This window comes from Schistocerca piceifrons, chromosome 8, assembly GCF_021461385.2.
Source record: "Schistocerca piceifrons isolate TAMUIC-IGC-003096 chromosome 8, iqSchPice1.1, whole genome shotgun sequence".
Taxonomy (NCBI): Eukaryota; Metazoa; Arthropoda; class Insecta; order Orthoptera; family Acrididae; genus Schistocerca; species Schistocerca piceifrons.
Genome location: NC_060145.1, coordinates 54627168 through 54650121, shown reverse-complemented (window position 1 = coordinate 54650121; position 22954 = coordinate 54627168). Strand labels below are relative to the sequence as shown.

At 43.3% G+C, this 22954-nt stretch overlaps 1 protein-coding gene across 1 annotated transcript in view; it reads left to right on the top strand.

Annotated features, from left to right (window-relative positions):
- Positions 1-22954, top strand: part of LOC124711749 (alpha-tocopherol transfer protein-like) — a 160901-nt gene that overhangs the window by 121143 nt on the left and 16804 nt on the right. The window contains exons 3-4 of the mRNA XM_047241962.1: positions 10698-10857; positions 13419-13677. Coding sequence (XP_047097918.1) covers positions 10698-10857; positions 13419-13677 — 419 coding nt within the window. The remainder of the gene's footprint in view (positions 1-10697; positions 10858-13418; positions 13678-22954) is intronic.

The window sequence follows — 22954 nt, the reverse complement described above, 5'->3', positions numbered from 1 at the left end:
TTCATGAGGCCCACCAGCGAGACTAGAGACCGTCTCAGTATGTCACAATGCCCTTGTGAGACTAAGGAGGAGCAACAGGGTAAACCGGTTGTGGGTTCCTGGTCACTTTGGAATCAGCGGCAGTGAAGCAGCTGATAGGCTGGCCACGACAACTGTGGCGACTCCATTTGTTGGACCGGATCCTGTCCGAACCATCGCTAAGGCGATGCTAAAATCAAAACTGTGTAGCTGCATCAGGAGGGAGCACGCTGAGTATTGGGCTAATACCCAAAATCATAAACATGGCAAGAGGTGGTCTGTAATCCTCAGCTTGAACTGGAGACAGATTAAACTCATGCTGAGACTGATGACTGGCCAGGGGAACTTAAAGAACTACGTAAACTACATACTCAGTCCGTAAGTGTGGACTGGGCAGTGAGGTGGGTTAGTTTTTATTCTCCATTGTAAAGCGTTGGAAGCCAAAAGATTTAGAACATTCGGGTCAGTAATCCCTGAAGAAATTCTTTAAGTAAAAGACATCCTATTGCTCTTTAAATGTATCTTCCGGCTTCATTAGAATTACAGGAAGAGCAACCTCAGAATGGACTGTTTCGGTACGGGAAACCTGTTTTGTGTCCCTGTGTAAATCAGTCAAACCGGATGCTGTGGAGTGGCGGAATGTCTTACATTAGTCAGACCACGAGGACCGTGGGGACCGCTTTATAGAGCATAAGCTTCACACACACCTTCGACCGCCGAGCAAACTTGCATTTGCAGAACACTGCGCTGGTACCGATATAGAAGTTTCTGGCGTAGAGAGAGATTTCCCGGCCAATAAAGCCAAAAGATGATTTACATTCTTTTAAATGCAGTCTGGTTTTTTTAAAATTTGTGGATAGTCTATCGCTCATTGTACTATCGTCCGCCCCGATTGCTGAATGGTCAGCGTGACGGACTGCCATCCTAAGGGGCCCGGGTTCTGTTTCCGGGTGAGTCGGGGATTTCCTCCGCTCAGGGATTGGGTGTTGTTGTCCGGCGCGCAGGTCCCCCAATGTGGCGTCAAACATAGTGAGACCTGCACCAAGGCGGCCGGACCTGCTCCGTTAGGGGCCTCCTGGCCAATGACGCCAAACTTTCATTTCCATTGTATTATCCTTTTTAACCTTAGAATGTTACAATATACTAGCTCACAAACCTACTACTGGCCGAGTATTATTTTACCAATTCTTTATTAGAAACAAAAACAAAAATTTAGCTGCGTTTGTAGCGAAGTATCGAAAAAATTTCGTTTCCATGTATCGAGAAAACCCCTTTCAAGTTATCAGATAGTCGCACAAGGAAACGTGCATAGTGTACAAATGTATAAGTACAGTATATCGGATAGTTTCTGTGACCTGGAGACAGCTGCTTCGTGTGTCTACAGCGCGATTTTGCAAGCATCACTATGGCAATGCCTCTTCATAGCTCTAAGGACGGCTATTGTTTTCGCCTACAGCCCTTCGCGCTTAGCAGTTGAAAGCTGTCAAAGCAGCCGCCCGGATGTCAGGAATTTCGTTGGCTCCACTCGAGCAGTGTGTCAGTGGTAAAGAATAAATGTATTAAAACTTCATGCAAGATGCCGCATTTTTTCGCGCTTCTCAGTGCTAGAGAGGTCATATCTCTTGAACTGTGACTCTTACAATAATATATTTGTGTAAGTACATTCAGCGTCATATAAGGGTACTGTCAGCGAAATATGTTCCGAACAGAGTTAGTAGCAAAGAACCAATAAATTTAAATGTTATGCATGATTGGTAGTTTTTCACGTTGTTGAAATCGGTCCATCGGTTTAATAGGTGGTGTCGAAATACACACACACACACACACACACACACACACACACACACACACACACACACACACACACAGTGTAGGATACCTGTCCATGGCTTTGTTCTTCTGTAGACTTTATGATGCAGCTCTCCGTGCTAGTGTATCCTGTGCAAACTCTTAACCTCTGCATAAATACCGCAAACCACATGTATTTGAACATGCTCACTGTATTCAAGCCTATGTGTTGCTCTATAATTTTTGTTCAAAATGGTTCAAATGGCTCTGAGCACTATGGGACGTAACATCTATGGTCATCAGTCCCCTAGAACTTAGAACTACTTAAACCAATCTAACCTAAGGACAGCACATAACACCCAGCCATCACGAGGCAGAGAAAATCCCTGACTCCACCGGGAATCGAACCCGGGAACCCGGGCGTGGGAAGCGAGAACACTACCGCACGACCACGAGAAGCGGGCTAATTTTTGTTGCCCCTACATTCACAGACCTCAGCTAGCAAACTGGACCATTCCTTCATGCTTCTGGATGTGTCCTATTAACCGATCACTTCCTTCTGTCAAGTTCTGCCATGAATTTCTTTTCTTCTTCATTCGATTCCGTACCTACTTCTTTGTTATTCGATCTACGTATTTAATCAAGATTCCTCCGCAGCACCAAATTTCAAAAGCTTATTTTCTCTTCCTATCTTGAATTTCCTATACTCCAGATAGACGTCTTAAAATCCGCTCAAAATTTCTTTGTTACGTCTACCATTCATTCCACTGTCTGCGTGTCTTACCCACCTCCTGTCCCATAATCATATAATCATAACCAGTCCGTTAAAAGATGTGCTCGTTTCTCATATCTCCTAGAAACTCTAATAGTCACCTCCCGAACGCATACAGAGCACCTCTGAATTTATGAATGGTTTTCACGTCAAATTTCCGTTCCATTCTGTCATAAACGAGTGAGACAGTGACTTCATGCTTCGCTTCAGGCACATGGAAGCCGTGATTTACTTCAACTGAACTTCAACTAAATATATCCTGTACTAAACTGTACGTTGTTTCACTCGGAAACTTAGGGAGGAAAATGGAATTGAAATCTCCAGTGCCATCAGCAGAGCCTTTAGCTGTGTGACGTCAGCTACCAATGCAGAGCTCCATTATAATAGGCTGAATCGTCCGCCATGTTTTCTCCAACTCTGAGGATTCGGCAATGTTTCCCTTGTGGGTGGTTAACCTGTTCACGCAACTTCATACAATATTTCTTATAGGATATTTGATACCGCGTGTATGAAATGAAGTGTACCGAACACTAGTTATTGTGTATAGAGATATTTAGAATGTCCGTTTCACGTAATGTAGTATTACACGGCTATGGAAATGTAGGCTTGGAACTCGAGTGATAGTTTGTAAATATTAAACGTAATTATGTAAGAGCTCGGTATAAATGTCTTTAAATCTGGATGTTATGCAGTAACAACCAGTGCATATTCATTAGTTTTTGTCCATGGATAAGCACTTGCAAAAGTGGTTTGTTTTTTAATCAAACGTAGGTACGTTAAGAAATGTGGCATTTTTATTGTACAGAGAGGGGAAAGTATAGTTTTAAGTTAAAGTGAAATGAATTTTCAGTAGTAATTTCGTCTATCGTTTAACCTGTATTCGTTTTGTGTAGTTCATGATAGGCTTCTTGCTTTTTGAATTGTGGTAAAAACTTTATTGTTTGAAGGTTATGTTACTTGTGCAGATTCCCTTAAAATGAGAATTCCGTTATAAAAATATCTTATCATTCGTTCTAACGTACCTAGATGAGAGGAGGGTTATGTATTATTCCATTTGTGTGTGTGTGTGTGTGTGTGTGTGTGTGTGTGTGTGTGTGTGTGTGTGTGTTTATGACAATGGCGTGTAAATACACCACAAATATTCTTTTCTATTCTTTTCCTCTTTGCCGTTTGCAGAAATACCTCAGCAATCGAAAAATTTTAGGCGAATTGCTCCACTAAAGTTTTCGACTGTGGGAAGAAACGCAATTGCAGAACTTGGTTCCATTTTTATTACTATTTTTATTAACATATGATTACAATACACAATTGAGTGCCATAATTTGGTGCCTAGTTGTTTCACAGGCAAATTATGGCCCATAGTTTTCTTCATTCCGCCTCACCGGGAAATCCCAACGTGCAAAACCGTTTTTGGAATGGTTAGTGCAGTTCACAGCTGAGCTGCCACCCATATTTACGACGAATTCTTCGATACATTTAATTAGAAATCTCCACTCTCATCATGACTCTTATGTAAACAAGTATGAATATCCTATGCTTCGAGTGAAAAATTGCGGACACTTCAGCTGAGGTTATAGGAGTCTTAAAGCACTGTGCCAGGTCGTAATGGGGCAAGGATGTGGCGAACCGATGCCACTACGCGAGAAGACAGCTGAGCAGTTTGAGATGCTGTCCGTATCTGTATCTGGCATCCAGCTGTGTTTGGACGCATTCGGGAGGAGGGCGGTTCAAACCCGCGCCCGGCCATCCAGGTTTAGGTTTTCCGTGATTTCCCTAAATCTCTCCAGCAAATGCCGGGGTGATTCCCTTTAAACGGCTACTGCTGATTTCCTTCCCCATCCTTGACACAATCCGAGCTTGTGCTGTCTCTAATGACCTCGATGTCGACGGGACGTTAAACACAAGTTTCTTTCCTTCTTCCTTCGTTTACACACGAGATCATGGAACAAAAAGGTGGACTAACGTTTCACGTACAGCAGACAATGTGGTGAGCTCAAACAGTGGTTGGGAAGGAAATCGGATGGGGCATTTCAAAGAAATCATGACAGCACTCGTCTTCAGGAATTCAAGTGCATCATGGGGAACCTGAATCTGGATGGCCAGGTTGTAGTTCAGACCACGGACCTGAATAAAAACTCCAGCTTCTCATCACAGGGCCACCTTTCTCGTCGGAGCCTATGTAAATGAACATGAGTGAACGAGTGGATAAACCTGGCGTTTGGCTGGTGTGCAATTACAACATAACATAGGCACAATGGGCCAGCAGTTACACTGTACTACTTGAGTATTCGGTTTTGACCGGTTGTGCCTTTGTTCCAGTCTTCTATTAGTCCATCTCATCCTCCTCCCACCCTCTCTGCATCTCTCTTCCTCCCACTGTCTTTCTCCATCCCATTCCTCTTTCCTTACTGTCTTCCTTCCCCTTCTCTCTCCACGTTATCTCGCTCAGCCCGAAAGGAGGTTATTGGTTCGTATCCCTGCAGCATTTCGCCCCCAACTGTTACTATTACGTGTAACTAATTTGTTTCAAATCAAAGGGATTTAAGATGAGCTTCTACCGGTAACTTGGTCCGCATGGGCGTATTTCAAATATATGTGAATTATAACTGGCTTACTTAACACGAATTTGTACACACATTTCACCTGTGTCCCTAGCGAAAGTCACCCTGCAGTTTGTGTGTGTGTGTGTGTGTGTGTGTGTGTGTGTGTGTGTGTGTGTGTGTGTGTGTGTGTTGAACTGGGGACCTAGAAACGACGGAGAGGCTTCGTCCCATCGTAGCTCACAGTGGTCCACAACAGGCTACAGCAGTCCACCCACCCCCTGCCGCCGACCCACACCAAACCCAGGGTTATTATGCTTTTGGGCCCCAGTGACCCCTCCCGAGCTAGTGCAGCTCTCTTTCTGGGCTGCATACCTTCCTTTTCCACATCGCTTACCATCCACGATCCTTCCTTCCCCCCTACCCCCGCCCGTTCCCTTCCCCTTCTCCCTCTCTTCGGGAGTATGTTCTGTGCCTTCGTCTGGAGACGGACGCTTGTGATTGTAAGGAATGGTTTCTCTTCTTTGCGCTCTATGCTGGCAAGTCTCTGTCCTCCGTTTGCCCTTCTCTTTTCCTTGCCTCTTCTCTTTATCCTCTTCTCTGCTGCGGCGTTTGAGGCATCTCTTCTTTCCTTTTCTTAGAGCCTCCCTTCCGCCTCCCTTCCTCCCTGTGCGTGTCTGAAGGCCGACCCACGCGTTCCCGGCCCGGGTAGACACGTAGGACACGTACGTACACCCTGCTGATGGCCAGGTCCAGGGAGGGGTGATTACCCAAGCTGGTACCTTCCGAACGTGCCGATCGGTCCCTCCATCTGTTTCTCGGGAGGTGTGACCTGAGGTGTGGACAATTATTTAAGGCGGCAGTGCCCTCAGAGAGGGCCCCACGAGGAAGGTGCGCGCCATCGGAGACGCCGGTAATCATGGGGGATACTTTTGCAATGGTTTCCTCTACTTCAACTTCTGCCTACAAGAGAAAGCTAGGTAAGTCTCAGCCACGGTCACTTCTTCCATCAGTGCCAAAGTTCATCGTTGTTTCTCGGTCTGACGAAGGTCAAGACTTCTCTTCAGTCAAGCCTTTCATTATTCGGAATGGTGTCGACGCCATTGCAGGTCCTGCAAAGTCCTGTTCCCGATTATGAAATCGCACCTTGTTGTTAGAAACAGTCAGTGTCTTCCAGGCACAAAAATTGCGGTGAACTGCACTGGTACACACCTTCCCTGTCCGGGTGGAAGCGCACTGTACTCCAAATTCGTCACGTGGGGTGGTTTATACCCGCTCACTCAACGGATTATCCAACAGACATTAAAATTACCTGTCTGACCAGGGCATAACAGCCGTACATCGAGTCCTGAAAAGGGTTGACAAGGACTTAGTACCGACCCATACTCTCCTCTTGACGTTTGACAGAGTTCAGCTTCCATCGAACATTAAAGGGGGATATGAGATCATTTCAGTTCGCCCTTACATCCCCAACCCTAGGCGTTGCTATCGGTGTCAGCACTTTAATCATACCAGCCAGTCGTGTCCTAATCCGGCCAAATGCGTTATATGTGGCAGGGAACCCCATGAGGGTGGTTGTCCACCTCCATCCCCTCGTTGCATCAATTGTATGGGCGACCACGCGGCTTCCTCTAGAGATTGCCCTATTTTCAAAGATGAACGAATTGCAGGAAATTCGAGTGAAGGAAAGATGACTACATTTGCTGCTCGTAACTTATTCGCCAGTAGAAAGACCACTGTGCTCCCATCTGGTAAATATAGCACTGTCCTTGCATCTCCTCAGCCTACTAAGGAGGTAGCCACACAAACTTGCGATCTCACCTTTAGCGCAACGTTCGTCAGATGGGCCAGCCCAAAGATCGCCCGTTCAACCTCCCCACTATCATCTGCTGAGTCTAAGGCTCACCCTTCATTGGCTCCTGCTAAATCACGGGCTCCAAGATCGGACACCCTGACTTCCTAAAAAGAGCCTACTCGCGAAGATTTTTTACGTATCCCGACCTCCCAACCATCGATTCCTCGCTGCCCTCAACGTCCTGCTTCCAAGAAGGCTCAAAAGGAACGAAGTTCCTGTCCTCCTTCGCCACGGCGTGTCTCATCTACAGTGCCACCCAGCGGTAGCAGCCCTCGGCCTTCTTCCGTGTCGCCGAGACGCACTGCTTGTGGCCGAGCATCCAGCCGATCACTGGCGGCAGGAGCTGGCCCCGAGCAAACTATGAATCAGGATCTTCTGCCTCTGGCTGAATGGCGTTCCACGCCGTCGGCCGCCGGCTGTCAGCGGTCGTTCAGTTGACGGCAACTGTGGTGAGATTTTTCCCTTTTCTGTCCGCCCTATGTCAATTATACATTTGAATATCCACGGAATTCGCTCCAGTCAGGATGAATTGTCGATCCTCTTACGATCATACTCCCTGGTCGTCTTTTGTCTTCAGGAAACAAAGCTGCATCCCTCATTCCCAATCGGTCCAGTTTGATCTCCCCCCTGTTGATAGCACACCAGCACATGGGGGACTTCCATAATACTGTCTATCACCCAATCCCCTTAAACAGTTCCTTCCAACCTGTCGCTGTACGTCTTTCCCTTTCTGGGTACACCGTCTCTTTGTACCGTATACATTACATCGTCCACACCAATGGCAACAGCCGATCTCTTTCATCTCCTTGGTCAGCTCCCGCCGCTCTATTGGCTGGTTGGGGTCTTCATGCCCACCACCCACTTTGGGGATCTCCGCGTCCTTGTCCACGAGCCTCCCTATTGACTGACCTCTTCCACCAAACGGATCTTGTTTGCCTCAACACTGGGGACCTACATTTTTGTCGGCCTCCACGTCAAACTTCTCTCATTTGGACCTTTCGGTCGGTACTGTTCAGCTAGCTCGGGGCTTTGAATGGTTCGCTCTTGCTGATACAAACTCGAGTGACCATTTTCGATGTGTCCCTTCAATTACAGCCACAGCGGCCCTCTATGCGCCCAAGACGCTGGAAGTTTTCCCAAGCCGATTGGACACTTTTCTCCTCTCTAGCGACATTCGATGACGTCAGTTTCCCAGCATCGACGATCAGGTCACTCATGTTACGGAAATTATTCCTGCAGCCGTGGGACGTTCAGTACCTCGTATCTCCCCTTTGCCCCGGCGGCCCCCAGTTCCTTGGTGGAACGAGGCGTTCCGTGACGCAATACGCGAGAGGAGACGTACTCTGCACGTTTTCCGCCACCATCCTAAGTTGGCCAACTATATCCGCTACAAGCAATTACGCGCGTGGTGCCGTCGCGTCACCCGCGATAGCAAGAAGGGAAGCTGGGACTACTTTACCAGCTCCTTTAACATCTTCACTCCATCATCTGTAGTTTTGAGTCGAATTCGACGGTTATCCGGCATATCTAGTTTCTCCCCGATCTCTGGGCTCACTGTCGCACATGATACCTTAGTGGACCCAGTCGCAATTTCTAACTCATTGGGTCAACACTTTGCTGAGATTTCGAGCTCTTCAAATTATCCACCAGCCTTTCTCCAGAAGAAACGAGCAGCGGAAGTGCGACCTCTTGCTTTCTCCTTTCAAAATCGCGAAAGTTATAAAACTGTTTTCTCTATGTGGGAACTCCAACACACAATCTCTTCCTCTCGCATTTCCACCCAGGACTGGATGGCATCCACGTCCAAATGTTGCTACATTTATCGGACCGTAGTCTGCGTTACCTCCTTCGCCTTTATAATCGAATTTGGACCGACAGTACCTTTCCCAGAAGATGGCGCGAAGCAATCGTCAGTCCTGTTCCGAAACCTGGAAAGGACAAACGTCTTCCCTCTATCTATCGCCCCGTATCTCTCACGAGTAGTGTATACAAGGTTTTGGAGCGTATGGTGAATTGCTGTTTCGCCTGGTGGCTGGAGTCCCGAAACCTTTTAACACCTGCCCAATGCGGTTTCCGAAAGCATCGTTCTACAGTTGACCCTCTTGTTGCTCTCTCCACTTATATCATGAACAATTTTCTCCGGAAACGCCAAACAGTAGCGATATTTTTTGATCTGGAGAGAGCATACGACACCTGTTGGAGGACAGTCATCCTCCGCACACTGTTCTCTTGGGGCTTTCGAGGTCGGTTACCCCTTTTTATTTTTGAGTTTATGGCAGAGCGCACATTTAGAGTGCGGGTGAACACTACTCTCTCCCGTACTTTCTCCCAAGAAAACGGGGTACCCCAGGGCTCCGTGCTAAGTGTTGTACTGTTTGCCATCTTCATCAATTATGGATTGTCTCCTTCCCGATGTCTCGGGCACCCTCTTTGTCGACGATTTTGCGATCTATTACAGCTCTCAATGGACCAGCCTTCTTGAACGACCTCTCCAAGGATTTCCCGATCGCTTCCATTCATGAAGCATTGAAACGGGCTTCCGTTTTTCTCCCAGTAAGACCATTTGTGTAAATTTTTGGCGTCGTACGGAGTGTCCTCCGCCTTCCCCACACCTAAGCTCTGTCGACCTTCCGTTCACGGACATCGCCAAATTCTTGTGACTTATGTTTGTCAGAAAACTGTGCTGGTCTTCCCACGTTTCGTATCTTTCGGCTAGCTGTCTGCTACCTCTCAACACCCTCCGTGTTCTCAGTGGTACCTCCTGGGGAGCGGACCGAGTGGTCCTCCTCCGCCTATATCGCGCCACTTGTGTACTCGAAATTGGACTATGGAAGGATACGAGTAGTTTACTCCTCTGCACGGCCATTTATTCTTCGGCGTCTCGACTCTGTCCACCACCGTGCATTGCCTTCTGGAGCTTTTTACACCAGCCCCGTGGAGAGCCTTTACGCTCAGACTGCTTAACCTCCGTTATACAATCGGCGAGCTGTCCAACAGAGTCGTTACGCTAGTCATATGGCTGTTGCAGTTTGTGCCTTGAAAATGGCGGGATGTACTCTTACCGAAATATCGGCGGTTGCTGTAAATATTATTTGACTGAATTCCCGTAAGTTGTTTGAAAATTGTATAAGCCAGGTGAAACTAAGGTCTCACATTGTCTGTGATTGGTTATTGCACGTTGATGTCGAAGATCAGCGTTGGGTACATTAATGTGGGAGGACTGTGTAATAGCTGTAAATAAATATTTAAGTTCTTAATTATCTAGACGACCTGCACGCTACACCAGACACTGAAGTTTATAGCAACTGTCCAAAGTGATGACCGTCAGCCTGAATCTAGAATTATCCTGGAGTAAAAGATCTCTGTCATGCTCTCTTAAATATCCGTGTCCATTACTGTACACTGAGATGAGCAGTTAGGACCCTACCAACCGGTTCCTTTATGAATTTCATAAGCAATCAAATAATTGCGTACTATCTTTCAGAATAGTGCCAACAAACTTAAGTAGTTCGTAAACAAGCACCACACACGCATTGCTCATTTAGACATAGTACCGCCTGAATTAATTATTAGTGAACACCGAAGCTGTTGCTCAGATCACCATTTTCGGAACCTCTACTGTTGCATGCTGACCCAAAACATTTGACCCACCCTTACTACGGAAACAATTTAAATCTCCGGTATTCCAGTTCATTTCTCAGATGAAATGTTGGTGTTCTTACAGACGACCAGTGGATTGTGACGTTTCTTCGAGGTTGCAAGTTCTCTCTGGAGAAGACGAAGCACAAGATGGACATGTACTACACGATGAAGACGGCGGCTCCCGAACTGTTCGCCAACAGGGACCCCTTGGAGCCCAAGATACAAGAGATCCTCAATGCAGGGTGAGTCCGTTCATATAGTGGGACGGAGGAAGGCTCATAGGACGCCTGCTTTAAGCAAAATATTGCAAAAAAATTTAAATACTGATAATCAGTTACAACGTGGCAACGTAAAATTTCGGTGTTTGTCTTAACCTATTGAAAAGTAAGAAAAATAATTAATTAGGAAAATACCGATTTCTAGAGATTGAGAATTACCCTTAGTTTCTTGTTTATGGTATCATCCCATGGTATAACCAGCAGGGAAGAAGGAAAATCCCAAAAATGTATACAGAAGACATTATATTACTTTTTGCGTAAAAACATTTCTATAATAGATACTTCACCTACTTTACTGCTATCTTTTTTCTTTTTTTCTCGATGTAGTTTTCGGATTTATTGCTTTTATCTTTAAGTTGTCTGACCATTTCACTGGCATCTTCTTAGTTTACTCTTTTATTTAACTTGCCTACTTAATTCTCTTTCTACCTTCCTAGTTCGTTCTGTAATGGGGTTACTGCTTACACACGGATCAGTCGCTTCATGTACAAGAAATTTTAATTTGATCTGGCAACTACCTGCCCACACATGGTTCAGTCACTTAATGAATGTACATTTTACCTGGTTAAGTTATTTTACCTACTTGTGTTTTACATGTTTCTTAGGTATTTTTAAGTAGTGAAAGTTCGTTAGTTAGCATTGGCACACAGTTGCAAATTATTTCATTATCACAGACATGAAACACACGCATTGTTAGATATGTCATTTACCGCCTGTTAACTTTCAGCTGATACGTTCTGATTCTTGTAATTCAGTACTTTTATATGACTTGGGTACAATGCACATCTTTTGTCTACTGTGTGTAATTATTGTATACTGATTCCAGTTCAGTATTCCTAATTATTACGTCCACATTGGTGAGGCGCTTTCATTAAATTGAATTTTGGCAATTATTTTGTGTTTGTCACTATTGCATTAATTAATTTTTATGTATGTATTGTATGACCCATTGTCTGAAACTGTTGTTCGTCCATCAGATAATTGTCCCCTTCATTATTATCGTTTGTTACATTTGATAATATTGTTGTTTATGCAGGGGCGTGATGACGATGTAATGTAACACTGAAATTGGTATCTCAACACGGAGCGTCCAGAGCTCGTGGAGCAGTGGCTAGCGTTGCTAACTCTAGATCACGGGCCGGGTTGGGGATTTTCTCTGCCCGGGGACTGGGTGTTTGTGTCGTCCTCATCATTCCATCACTATTCACAAAAGTGGCTAGACTGGACTGTGTACAGACTGGGAATGTGTACGGGCGGTAACGACCGCGCAGTTTGAGCGCCCCACAAACCGCCGCCACCACCACCACCACCACCACCACCATCAGCAGCAGCAATAGGGTTCAGAATGGACGGCTGAAGGTGTACTACTGTTTTCCTCAAATTTAGAAACCGGCCTCGCAAAAACCATCTTCTACAAAGATGGCCATACAACGATATCGTGTGTGTATTTGAACTTCGCTGATCCATTACCCGCGTAAAGCACGGATTACTTCAGTGATCTACAGTTTATCCTTAATTTTTCAAGCTGCGCAATTTTCAGTGGTTGGAGTCCTTTGCCACGAAAGTGGACTGTACTTACCAAATAGTGTTCCAACTTAAGTAGGCATAACACACTCTCTCGGTTCAACTTCTTTGGGAGCATAGACTTACGTCTATTGTGAACACACTACGTGGATGACAGGTACAAAGATAATTTGTTAAGCAAAGTTATTCTGTCCACCATTCAAATGAACACATTTCTTGATGTAGAATGTGATCAATGACAGAGGACCTTATCACTCTACCGACGAGTATATTTACCACTCCATGGCGCTGGAAACATTCATTGCAATCCACTGCTTCACCGACAGCGTTAAAGAAAATATTCTTACGTTTCATAGCTCATTGACTGCATGTCCTGTGCAATAGGTTAACACTGCACTTCTCTACATTTATTTGCATTGCAAAAAATAGAAAGGTATAGCTATTTTGGAGAAGCCAGACTTAAATTCCCTCATGGACACCCGAAACTGTGGCACACAAAAGCTTCTTTCCGACTGTAAAACCCTGAACAAATCGTTCCCATCATTCTGAAAGTATCAATCTTCGATGGTGTTACTCTCACAGACATCTTCAATTTGCTCCATCTCCGTTGTCTCTCCCTCCCGTTCGTCTCCGTTCTCCCTCCCTCCCTCCCTCCCTCCCTCCCTCCCTCCATCCCTCCCGCTCGTCTCCATCGTTCCTCACTCTCTCCAGAACCTTCCCACCTTACCTTTCTCGATCGTTTCGACTCGCTTCCGCACGTCCTGTCTAGGATGGCTTTAACAACTGAGTTGGCCAATTCACTCCCAAGATCGTCAATTGATCAATGTCGACTGCGCCTTCAACATTTCGTGTTTAAGGAACTCGATGTTGTTAAGGTGTGAAATTGAAGTGTATAGATCCCAAACACTAACAGTTCATATCGCTTCCAGTGGCGATCGAATTTATCGATTTTATATACTCCTAATGGGACTACGAAGTCTGACCGCGATTCTTCCGGCCAGGTTCATCACTTACCTGCCGCAGCTGGACAAGCACGGGCAGCGGGTGACCGTGCTGCGCCTGGGCCAGCTCGACCCCAAGAAGGTGACTGGCGAGGACATCTTCCGCATGAACTTCATGGGCGGCGACGCGGCCCTGCTGCAGGACGACGCGGCCGTCCTCACCGGCACCGTGGCCCTCATCGACCTGAAGGGCTGCTCGCTGTCGCACGCCGCCTTGTTCGGCCCCGCGACCGTCAAGAAGTGCACCACCGTCCTCCAGGTGCGGCGCCGTCTCGCTCCACTGTGCGGTCTGAGCACACAAATTCAGATATTTCCAGCTGAGCTTTACTTCTTTAGACCTCGGGTGAAAGAGATTTTCCGTAATGACATTTCTGTGAACGAGGCAGTACTCATCCAGTGAAAGAATGATGTGTGGGAAAAACTGCAGGATTAGAAAAAACGGTTCTTTCATTTTCAAAGCTCTATTTTTTCCCAAGGATTATAGCTACAAACTACACTGATGCACTAATAGAACGGTAAAAACAAGAAGTTGGCATTTTGCACTCAGTGTTCTGTCAGTGTCCCTGTCGCCGCCACACGATTCAGGTCCAAATACCAGTAAAGCTTTATGTTGTTGTTGTTGTTGTTGTTGTTTTCAGTCCTGAGGCTGCTTTGATGCAGCTCTCCATGCTACTCTATCCTGTGCAAGCTGCTTCAGCTCCCAGTACCTACTACAGCCTACATCGTTCTGAATCTGCTTAGTGTATACATCTCTTGGTCTCCCTCTACGATTTTCACCTTCCCCGCTGTCCTCCAATACTAAATTGGTGATCCCTTGATGACTCAGAACATGTCCTACCAACCGATCCCTTCTTCTAGTCAAGTTGTGCCACAAACACCTCTTCTCCCCAATTCTATTCAATACCTCCTCATTAGTTATCTGATCTACCCCAATAATATTCAGCATTCTTCTGTAGCACCACATTTCGAAAGCTTCTATTCTCTTCTTGTCCAAACTATTTATCGTCCATGTTTCACTTCCATACATGGCTACACTCCATACAAATTCTTTCAGAAGCGACTTCCTGACACGTAAATCAATACTCGATGTTAACAAATTTCTCTTCTTCAGAAACGCTTTCCTTGCCATTGCCAGTCTACATTTTATATCCTCTCTACGTCGACCATCATCAGTTATTTTTCTCTCCATATAGCAAAACTCCTTTACTACTTTAAGTGTCTCCTTACCTAATCTAATTCCCTCAGCATCACCCGAGTTAACTCGACTACATTCCATTATCCTCGTTTTGCTTTGGTTGATGTTCATCTTATGTCCTCCTTTCAAGACACTGTCCATTCCGTTCAACTGCTCTTCCAAGTCCTTTGCTGTCTCTGACAGAATTACAATGTCATCGGCGAATCTTAAAGTTTTTATTTCTTCTCCATGGATTTTAATACCTACTCCGAATTTTATGTAGCAACATACTATCAATAGTCACCAAAGCAACACTGATGCCTTCTATGAGCTGTCATTGGCGTTGAAAGTGGGGGTACGTAAACATGGTCCTCAATGTACCCCCGAACCAAAACCTAACAAGTCGTTAGGTCATGCAACTTGAAGTGCCCAGAACCACGTCATCTTCGTCCCTGTCTCCAATCCAGTGATGCACCGACCAAAATCTTTTCGTTCAATTGTCGTACGAGCGGCAGACGGTACGGTTTGAAATATAAGTGTAGTCGCAAAAACCTTCCACACAGTTTTCAGAGGTATTAAAAGTTCGTGGCATGCATGGACCGTTGATTTTTCTTTGGACTGGTCGACTGTACCTAACGGCTAATGCTGTGTAATTTCCCTTCCTAAACGCAGTCAATACGAACAAACCAGTTGCGATTTCACCTTATGCTGCTCATACGTTAGAGGTACTTGGGCTATGCACGGCTCTGTTTTAAAAACAAAATAGCTCGACGTAGTCACAAGGTCGAGCCCTGCACGTCTGCTTTCATTCACCGCAGCTAATTTGCTCGAAATAGTAACCAGTAGCTGTGATCCTGCAGTGAATTAGTCTGTGCGTTGGCTAGAATTTTGACTTAGATACAGCAAAAGTTAAATAGCTTGTTAACAAAAGTTATATTCAACAAATAGTTACGTTGAGTGATAATTATTCAAGAAAGGACATGCGAAATAAATGGGAAGTGGTCCTACGACATTCAGTAAAAATTCAGAGAGACGGTAACCTCCCAAATGCAGTGAAATTATGTTGAGACTTTTCAAGAATGGTAGCAAAATCTTCAAAGTAAATAGCCATTGAAGATACGCAAAAACTAATTCCATTTCATAATCACTATATACGAACATTCAACAGCTCGAAACAGTTCAACTCACGTTGATTAACAAATTAACACGTTCGCTGCAAAGAATAGTAACTCATACCATATCTATTCTCAGTTCTGTAAGTCAAGCGGAACAACTGAAGTCCTACTCTAGAGCACATTCAAACCTTTCGAAAAATAAGTCCCTCCAGAAACTAAAGATCGGAGTGGCCTTCACTGCCTAGAGTCAGTCACCTTCACAGTCGAATACCACTTGTTACCACAAGCAGTCTGCCCCCTGCCAACACTAGCGTAAAAGTGTCCATCATACCTCCCTTGAGCTCTTCACTCGAAAAGTGGCACTCTCCACTTGACTGCAATAGTGTTCTGCTACTATCTGCTTTTCTATTGGCTGAAGGCCATCCCCATCTCACATATATCTTCCTGAAGTTCTACAGACATGGACTGATTAACAATGACCACTTTCTGGACTAAACTTATGTATTACAACAATATTTAAATAAAGAAATGTCATAAACATTCTGTTAGACTCAGATCATTTACAACAAATATAAGTAATAGTTGTTCATAAATAAATAAGCTAGCATTCTTGCACAAGTGTGCTAAAGTTAAATCACAATGAATTGTTAAATAGTATTTAAATAATTATCTAGGCCTTATTGAGAGAAGTGTCTTTTGGTTCTCTTTTGAATTGTGATGTCTGCTAACACATGGGACTGACCAGTTTTAAATAAGCTCATGTTTTTAATAGCACTTTGTAACGCTACCGCCCGCTCGGACGTACGTTAGCTGGATAAAGCCTGTACTGTAATAAGTTCACGGGCTTCACCTTATAAACAAGGATTTTAGTACATAAGTTGACTGCGTGTACCTAATAGAAGCAAGATCGGACTTATACTCAGTCAATAACTACAGTGATGCATCAAGCAAATGTAAAGTATAATTACTCTTTAGCATGGACAAGAAGTACTCACAGTAGATACTACCTATAATTAATAATTCGGTCGCCAGCCTACTTAGGCAATGAGTGAGTTTTTCCTTGTACAAGTGGGTGCATGTACAAGCATAGTAACACGTAGTAATGATGCGTTATATGGCAAAGTTTGGAACCAGAAAAATCCACTGAACTAAAGTTTTCTCTTTTTGTACTAATTTGGACGAGCTAAATTTACGCAACACCACACAGCAATGATTACTACGAACTGCATTTTGTATATTGATCAGACCGAAATCGGGCGTAGATTGCCCTAGCATCGACAATCTTGAAAGTACACACACAATGTCACTATTAATGATGGAAAAACACTAATACGCTTAGGATTAATATAGAATTTAGCTTTACTGGTCAAATCTGATGAGCACATTTCAAGGTTTGAAAGAATGGGGGGGGACCCTGAAACTGTTATGGTCGTTAAACTGAAACAATTAAGTACTGAAGGCAAATTTATACTCAAAATTATCAATCTATGGATAACTACTCTTTTGTCTTACTTCTGAATAATTTAACTGTCATTATTTCTGTCTCAAATTAATTAAATAACATCGCTAACTCAATCCAAAAAAAACTCTCTTCCAATTTAGTCATACTTTTGTTCTTTACCAACATTTGTAATAACACACAGAACTGTAAACTTCTTTATAGCAAAGGTTTGACTGCTGATAATTCTTATTGACACTAATTTTAAACTTTCAGTTCAGGATACTCGGGTTGCACAATACGAGGTAAGGATCCTGTCTAGGTCAGTGATCAGGATAAGTCATGGCTAAAGCAATTCTGGTAAAAGTCACGTTATTATTGAACAGTTAGAAACAGTTTCGACACTGGCCCACACAGATACACTTCCAAAGATGAAATAAATGTTGGACCTGTGCAAGTCGGTGCGGCGGATGGCGGGCAGCGAGATAGCGGGCAGCACGGCACACATGCAAGCACGGCTAAGGCTCACACAACATCGGCACTTTCCATCTTCTTAGCGTCGTAATCTTTCCAATTTTGTGCCTCAAAATATAGCCATGCCAAGTAGTCGTCGGAATCGGTTCATCCGAGGCTCAATGGAATCCACTTTTCCTGGGTAGCCTCCTCGGTACAGTACGTGTACTTCCGACTGTTGCTCGCCTCCGACTGTAATGCTGAGCCCGTTGTGCAGAACCGCGCCAGTGTGCGTTTTCCCGCCTCGCCTGCCTCCACCTTTTCCCGCTCCCCTACAGGTAGGGTATTCACCACAGGATTTCTACTACACATATCCTAATGCATTACCTACGTATGGACCAAGTGTATAAATTACAATTTTCACATCTTACAATAGTTTTAACATTAAATACACTTCCCTTTGATTACCACATTATTTGAAATCTAACATAAAATAATAATATTCATTTCAAAAGTTGCTCGCAGTTCCTTTAACATAACGAAACGAACCGAAACAGAAGTTCAAAACATTGCTTACATTAATTTATCTAAATTCATAAAGAAAAAAATTATTATATGTACAGTTGTCGTTACAACTTGGAATCAACATATTGAAATAAAGATGGAGGAAAAATATTAATCTGTTCCTTAAATAAAAACGCAAGTATGAAAATATGGAGTACTGACGGCCGGCCGCTGTGGCCGAGCGGTTCAGTTAGAAACCGCGCTACTGCTACGGTCGCAGGTTCGAATCCCGCCTCGGGCCTGGATGTGCGTCATGTCCTTAGGTTAGTTAGGTTTAAGTAGTTCTAAGTTCTAGGGGACTGATGACCATAGATGTTAAGTCCCATAGTGCTCAGAGCCATTTTGAACAAAACATGTGGATTACACTCGTCTGGTATGAGGGGAGTGTCCACTGGGGCTGAACTACACAAATAACCCTAGGTTCGGTGTGCGGCGTCGGTGGGGTGGGTGGACTGCTGTGCCCTGTTGTGTGGTTGTTATCCATTGACAGCTACGGCAGGACGAAGCCTCTCCGTCGTTTCTAGGTCCCTGGTTTAATACACAATACATTATCGTACAATGCAGCAAGAATCAACAACAGCTAAGACATCCGATTGCTAAACCCTTCCTCGAATGAGTATTAATGTCAAAATTTTTAAGACAGGTACGAAATGGTGATGGTGGTTAAAATGCCAGTATCCGTAAATTTTCATATTTCAGTTCCAGGGCAGTATAATTAGAGGTTGATGCCTTACAACAATACGAACAGAACACTGTATCGTGTCGCGCACACACTCTTTTCACTCATGCTTAGATAAATTTTCAGTACTGTAATTAAACAATGCATTCATACACAAATGAGTTGCAGAGAGAGACAGAAAATTTCTGTAATATTAAAAGTCAAACATTTAAAAAAAGTAGAGCCCAAAAGGACAGACTGAAAAGTTATACTACTTTGTGTCAATGAAAATTAGAATTTGCACTTCAACAAAGGCATAGGTTGCTTAGGTTGAAAAAGTTATTCTGTGCAGTTAGGCCAAAAGCATCTAAAAATTGGCCCAAAACGGATTCAGAATATTATGGAAGATTAAAATGTATCCTTACTTTGCGTCAAGGTGTACAAGTAACTGTTAAGTGGCTTTACTGTTAACACTGAAACGTTCTAGCAGTCAGCAGATCATCAAATTCTACCTTAGAGAAAAAATACACTCCTGCAGTAACATAGCTGTTTTAATTACAGTAAAAAAACGAGTTAAACTAATAAGGTAAACGAAATTTGTGTAAAGTTAATTGAAGAAAACTTCAAACGGAGCCCCATGAAGAGCTCACAATTTTACGAGTAACAGCCTTCTTCTGTCAGTACTAGATAATTGAGATTACACTTCCTTCGTAGATAGCCTCCAGGTTCTCAGAAAAGCGATAATAAACAATTTTCATACGATTGAACTACAGCCTACGTTCCAAAGAAAGTTTTAAACGTTATCTACACTTTTAAAAATAGATATTCAAGTGATTCCGAGAGAAATCTGTTGAACCTTGGAATATGTTATCTGAATTTGGCAAAACATTACGTTACCTTTAGGTACTTTCAATAGTGGTATTTTCCGGGACAGACTGAAATGTCAATTCATTTAACTTCGGTGACAACTTGCTGATTATTGTCAGTATTTTCAGTACCTCTTGAGATTATTATTTTCAACGTAGCATATAAGAAATTCTATTTTTGTATGCATCATCGTGACAGGAAAGTTAAATCATTATGGAATGGCAGACACAACAGACTAAGCGATTCTGTTGTCGGTCTTTTGTGAGGTACATACATGACCTTCGCTTGCGTTGTTAAAAGATGCAAATTTCGCGATTTATCCAGGTTCTACAATGCACAGGAATAAATACCGGTGTCAATCATCTAAAGGAAAAGGCATCTAAGAAAATATTGAAAATACACGATTCAAGCGACGTGGATTAAAACTGAATTTTGATCCGACCCCGTATATAAAATTCTTTTCTTAGAACTACACAAGGTGTTAAAAATATCTTCTCCAGCAATGAAATATAAGAACCAGATAGCGTTAAATTTTTGATACTACGGATAAATCACAACACTGACAAAAGACACACACACTGCAATGAATGACAGGCCTTAGTTAAGCTAAAGTTTCGTGAATTTCAGAATTTTCCCGGTGGATTGAATGTTCAAATATATTTCAGACTTGGAGCCGGTCGTCGTTTAGTTCATCGCACGATATTTCGACTGGGCAGCTGCGTGTCATCTTCAGGGGAACTATACAAATTCATACATCGGTCATCGTTCCTTAACCAGCTTCTCTGACATTCTGTGAACTGCCACTATCGTCCACATCCGAACTACCAGGAAAGTTCGTGAACATTTAAAGGAATTCAGGGGTATTGACAACTACACAAACTCCAGTGGTGGAATCATACATAGCGGGTCATACTGTTTTCCATGACTGTAGAGTTGATGGTCCAATACCTTGGTCTCAACAAGATGCAACCACAAAAATCATATCTTTTCAATTTACGGATTTCAGTAATCACTTAACTTACCAGTTTCTGTCATCTGTATACGTACTTGATTTTGTCGGTTAAACCTTGCTCCATCGGTTGTAGAAGAACCGTTACGTTAGGAGGAGAGAACTTCACTTTGATGTCACAACTGACGAGCAGCTATCCGCTAGAATTTGACGGTACAGTGTCCATAAACAGTACGCCCTTAGACAGAAGGTGATCCAAATATCTTCCCAAACTTGGCGCAAAGTGATCATGAAACCATTTTATTAAAATGTCACTGTCAACCCACATACTACTTTGTGATCTGTAGGCAACTGGCAAACAAGACCGATTAATCCCTTGTTGTACCATTTAGTTCTACAAAATCTGTGTTAAAGTGGTTGCAGACGAAACATGCTAAACGGGCCGGCGCGTTGCGAAGACAAAACAAAAGCCGACATGCGGATACTTGTTAAGTAGCTTTACACTTACTTGTTTTATGCGATACTATTCATGTGGACGTTAACACTTACGTAACTCCTGATATATATGTAAACAGGAATTAAATTAGTGTTAATGTCCACGTCGAACAGTACATAAAACATAAACATTTTAATTATAAAAATCAATGCTCCCCTTGAACGATTTTCTAAAAGGAAAATGCCTACAACTGTAGAAATTAGTCGTCCTGCATGATATGGTAGTTTCGAAAGTACTGTGGCACATCTAAAGCTACTTTACACTCAGTGCATTCTCATGTCGTTTCGTTTCGAACTTGGTGTTTCACACAAACTTTGCACATCCTAGTTGGGAGTATTTTGTTAGGCGTCGCATCGGTATGTTTTGGAAAATGGGCGCAATATTGCGAAGAAGTGTCTCAGCTAGTGAAGGTCTTCCACGCTTTTCGTAGTCAGACAGTTGGACGGTTTGTAAAATTACCTCTGTTATTCATTTTTCCTTTCTTCGACCGTGTATTATTTTATGGATAATGTGCGTATTGATAAGAGCTACATCCAGCTCATAAATAGTTTCAGTAACTATTTTAGGTTTTTCTCGTGGTTGGGAAACAGGCAAACGTCTGATCTTGACGGTCAGTATCACCCATTCCATTCTTTATTCCTAGATGCATTTGGGTTTCATGTTCTTTTTGAAAAAACAAATCTCTTTGTGTGTTCGATCATCTGCACACTTTCGTGTTTCGTGGATATCATATACATGTTACGCTTATATTTCATTAAGGATTCGCCTACACTGACGTTTTCAACTGACGTGTAAATTTCTGTAGATTTCACATTTCAGAGGTTGATGACAGGTCTTATCTTTCGAAGCCTTTCAATAACGCCGGCAGTTTCATATTGCAAAAACGTGACAATCTCGAAGTTTGTTTAAATCTTTTCAAAGGCATTACTTTTTAAGATATTGACGTTTCTGATTTGATATTTTAGACCAGTGCATTTGGATGTTTGGTTTTCTGGCGTGAGCCATAAAAATGCACAGTGCATAGTAGGCCTTCATGTCTTTGAAAGTGACAAGGTACCAATTATCGTCCACTTCCCGTTTTTCCCATTCGTTGTCGGTTACCTGCGGTGCGAAGAGATTTGTTTCCGTGACAAGTATCCCAAAAATTTGGCTCAAATATAATAGAAAATAGTTCCAATAATACTGCTTTTTCACTTAAATTATTTCCAACCGATGCTTCTATGTCACGAGTCTATTTCCGAATGTCTGTGTTTTTCGTTTTCCCCCAAATCCAATTAGACGTAACTTACGTACTGAATTTTCTCCATCACTGTCGTCATCCATAATTGAACGTTTCGCATCCTTTCTGTTTTGTACAACCACGTCGCTACCACTGGATCCTTCATCACTCCTTTCATGTAAACGCCCGACTCTTAACACTATGTAAGGGTGTATTAAATTTGTCTTCAAAAACGCGAGTTCAAAGCCATAGCACGCTTGTTTTGTAACTCAGATTTAACGAAGTGTGACCATTTCTCATGGCCTTACGGTAATAACAAAACCACGATTGTAACTGTTAAGTACTCTTCTCATGAACTAGACTCGTGGTGTTTATGTTTGGCCCGCATTAGTTTCCACGAGTCTGATTCGAGATAGTCTTGTTTGGTCCAAAATTATCATGAGTCAGATTCATCAAAGTACAGCAATGGGTTAATATATTTCAAGGTACGCGGGTGTTCTGATTTTCCTATCAAAGGAGAGGGTATTTGTGTCTTCTGGATGCATTGCTACACACCATAATTTTAACTCTACAACCACTTTCCGAGTCATCTGGTTTGGAATC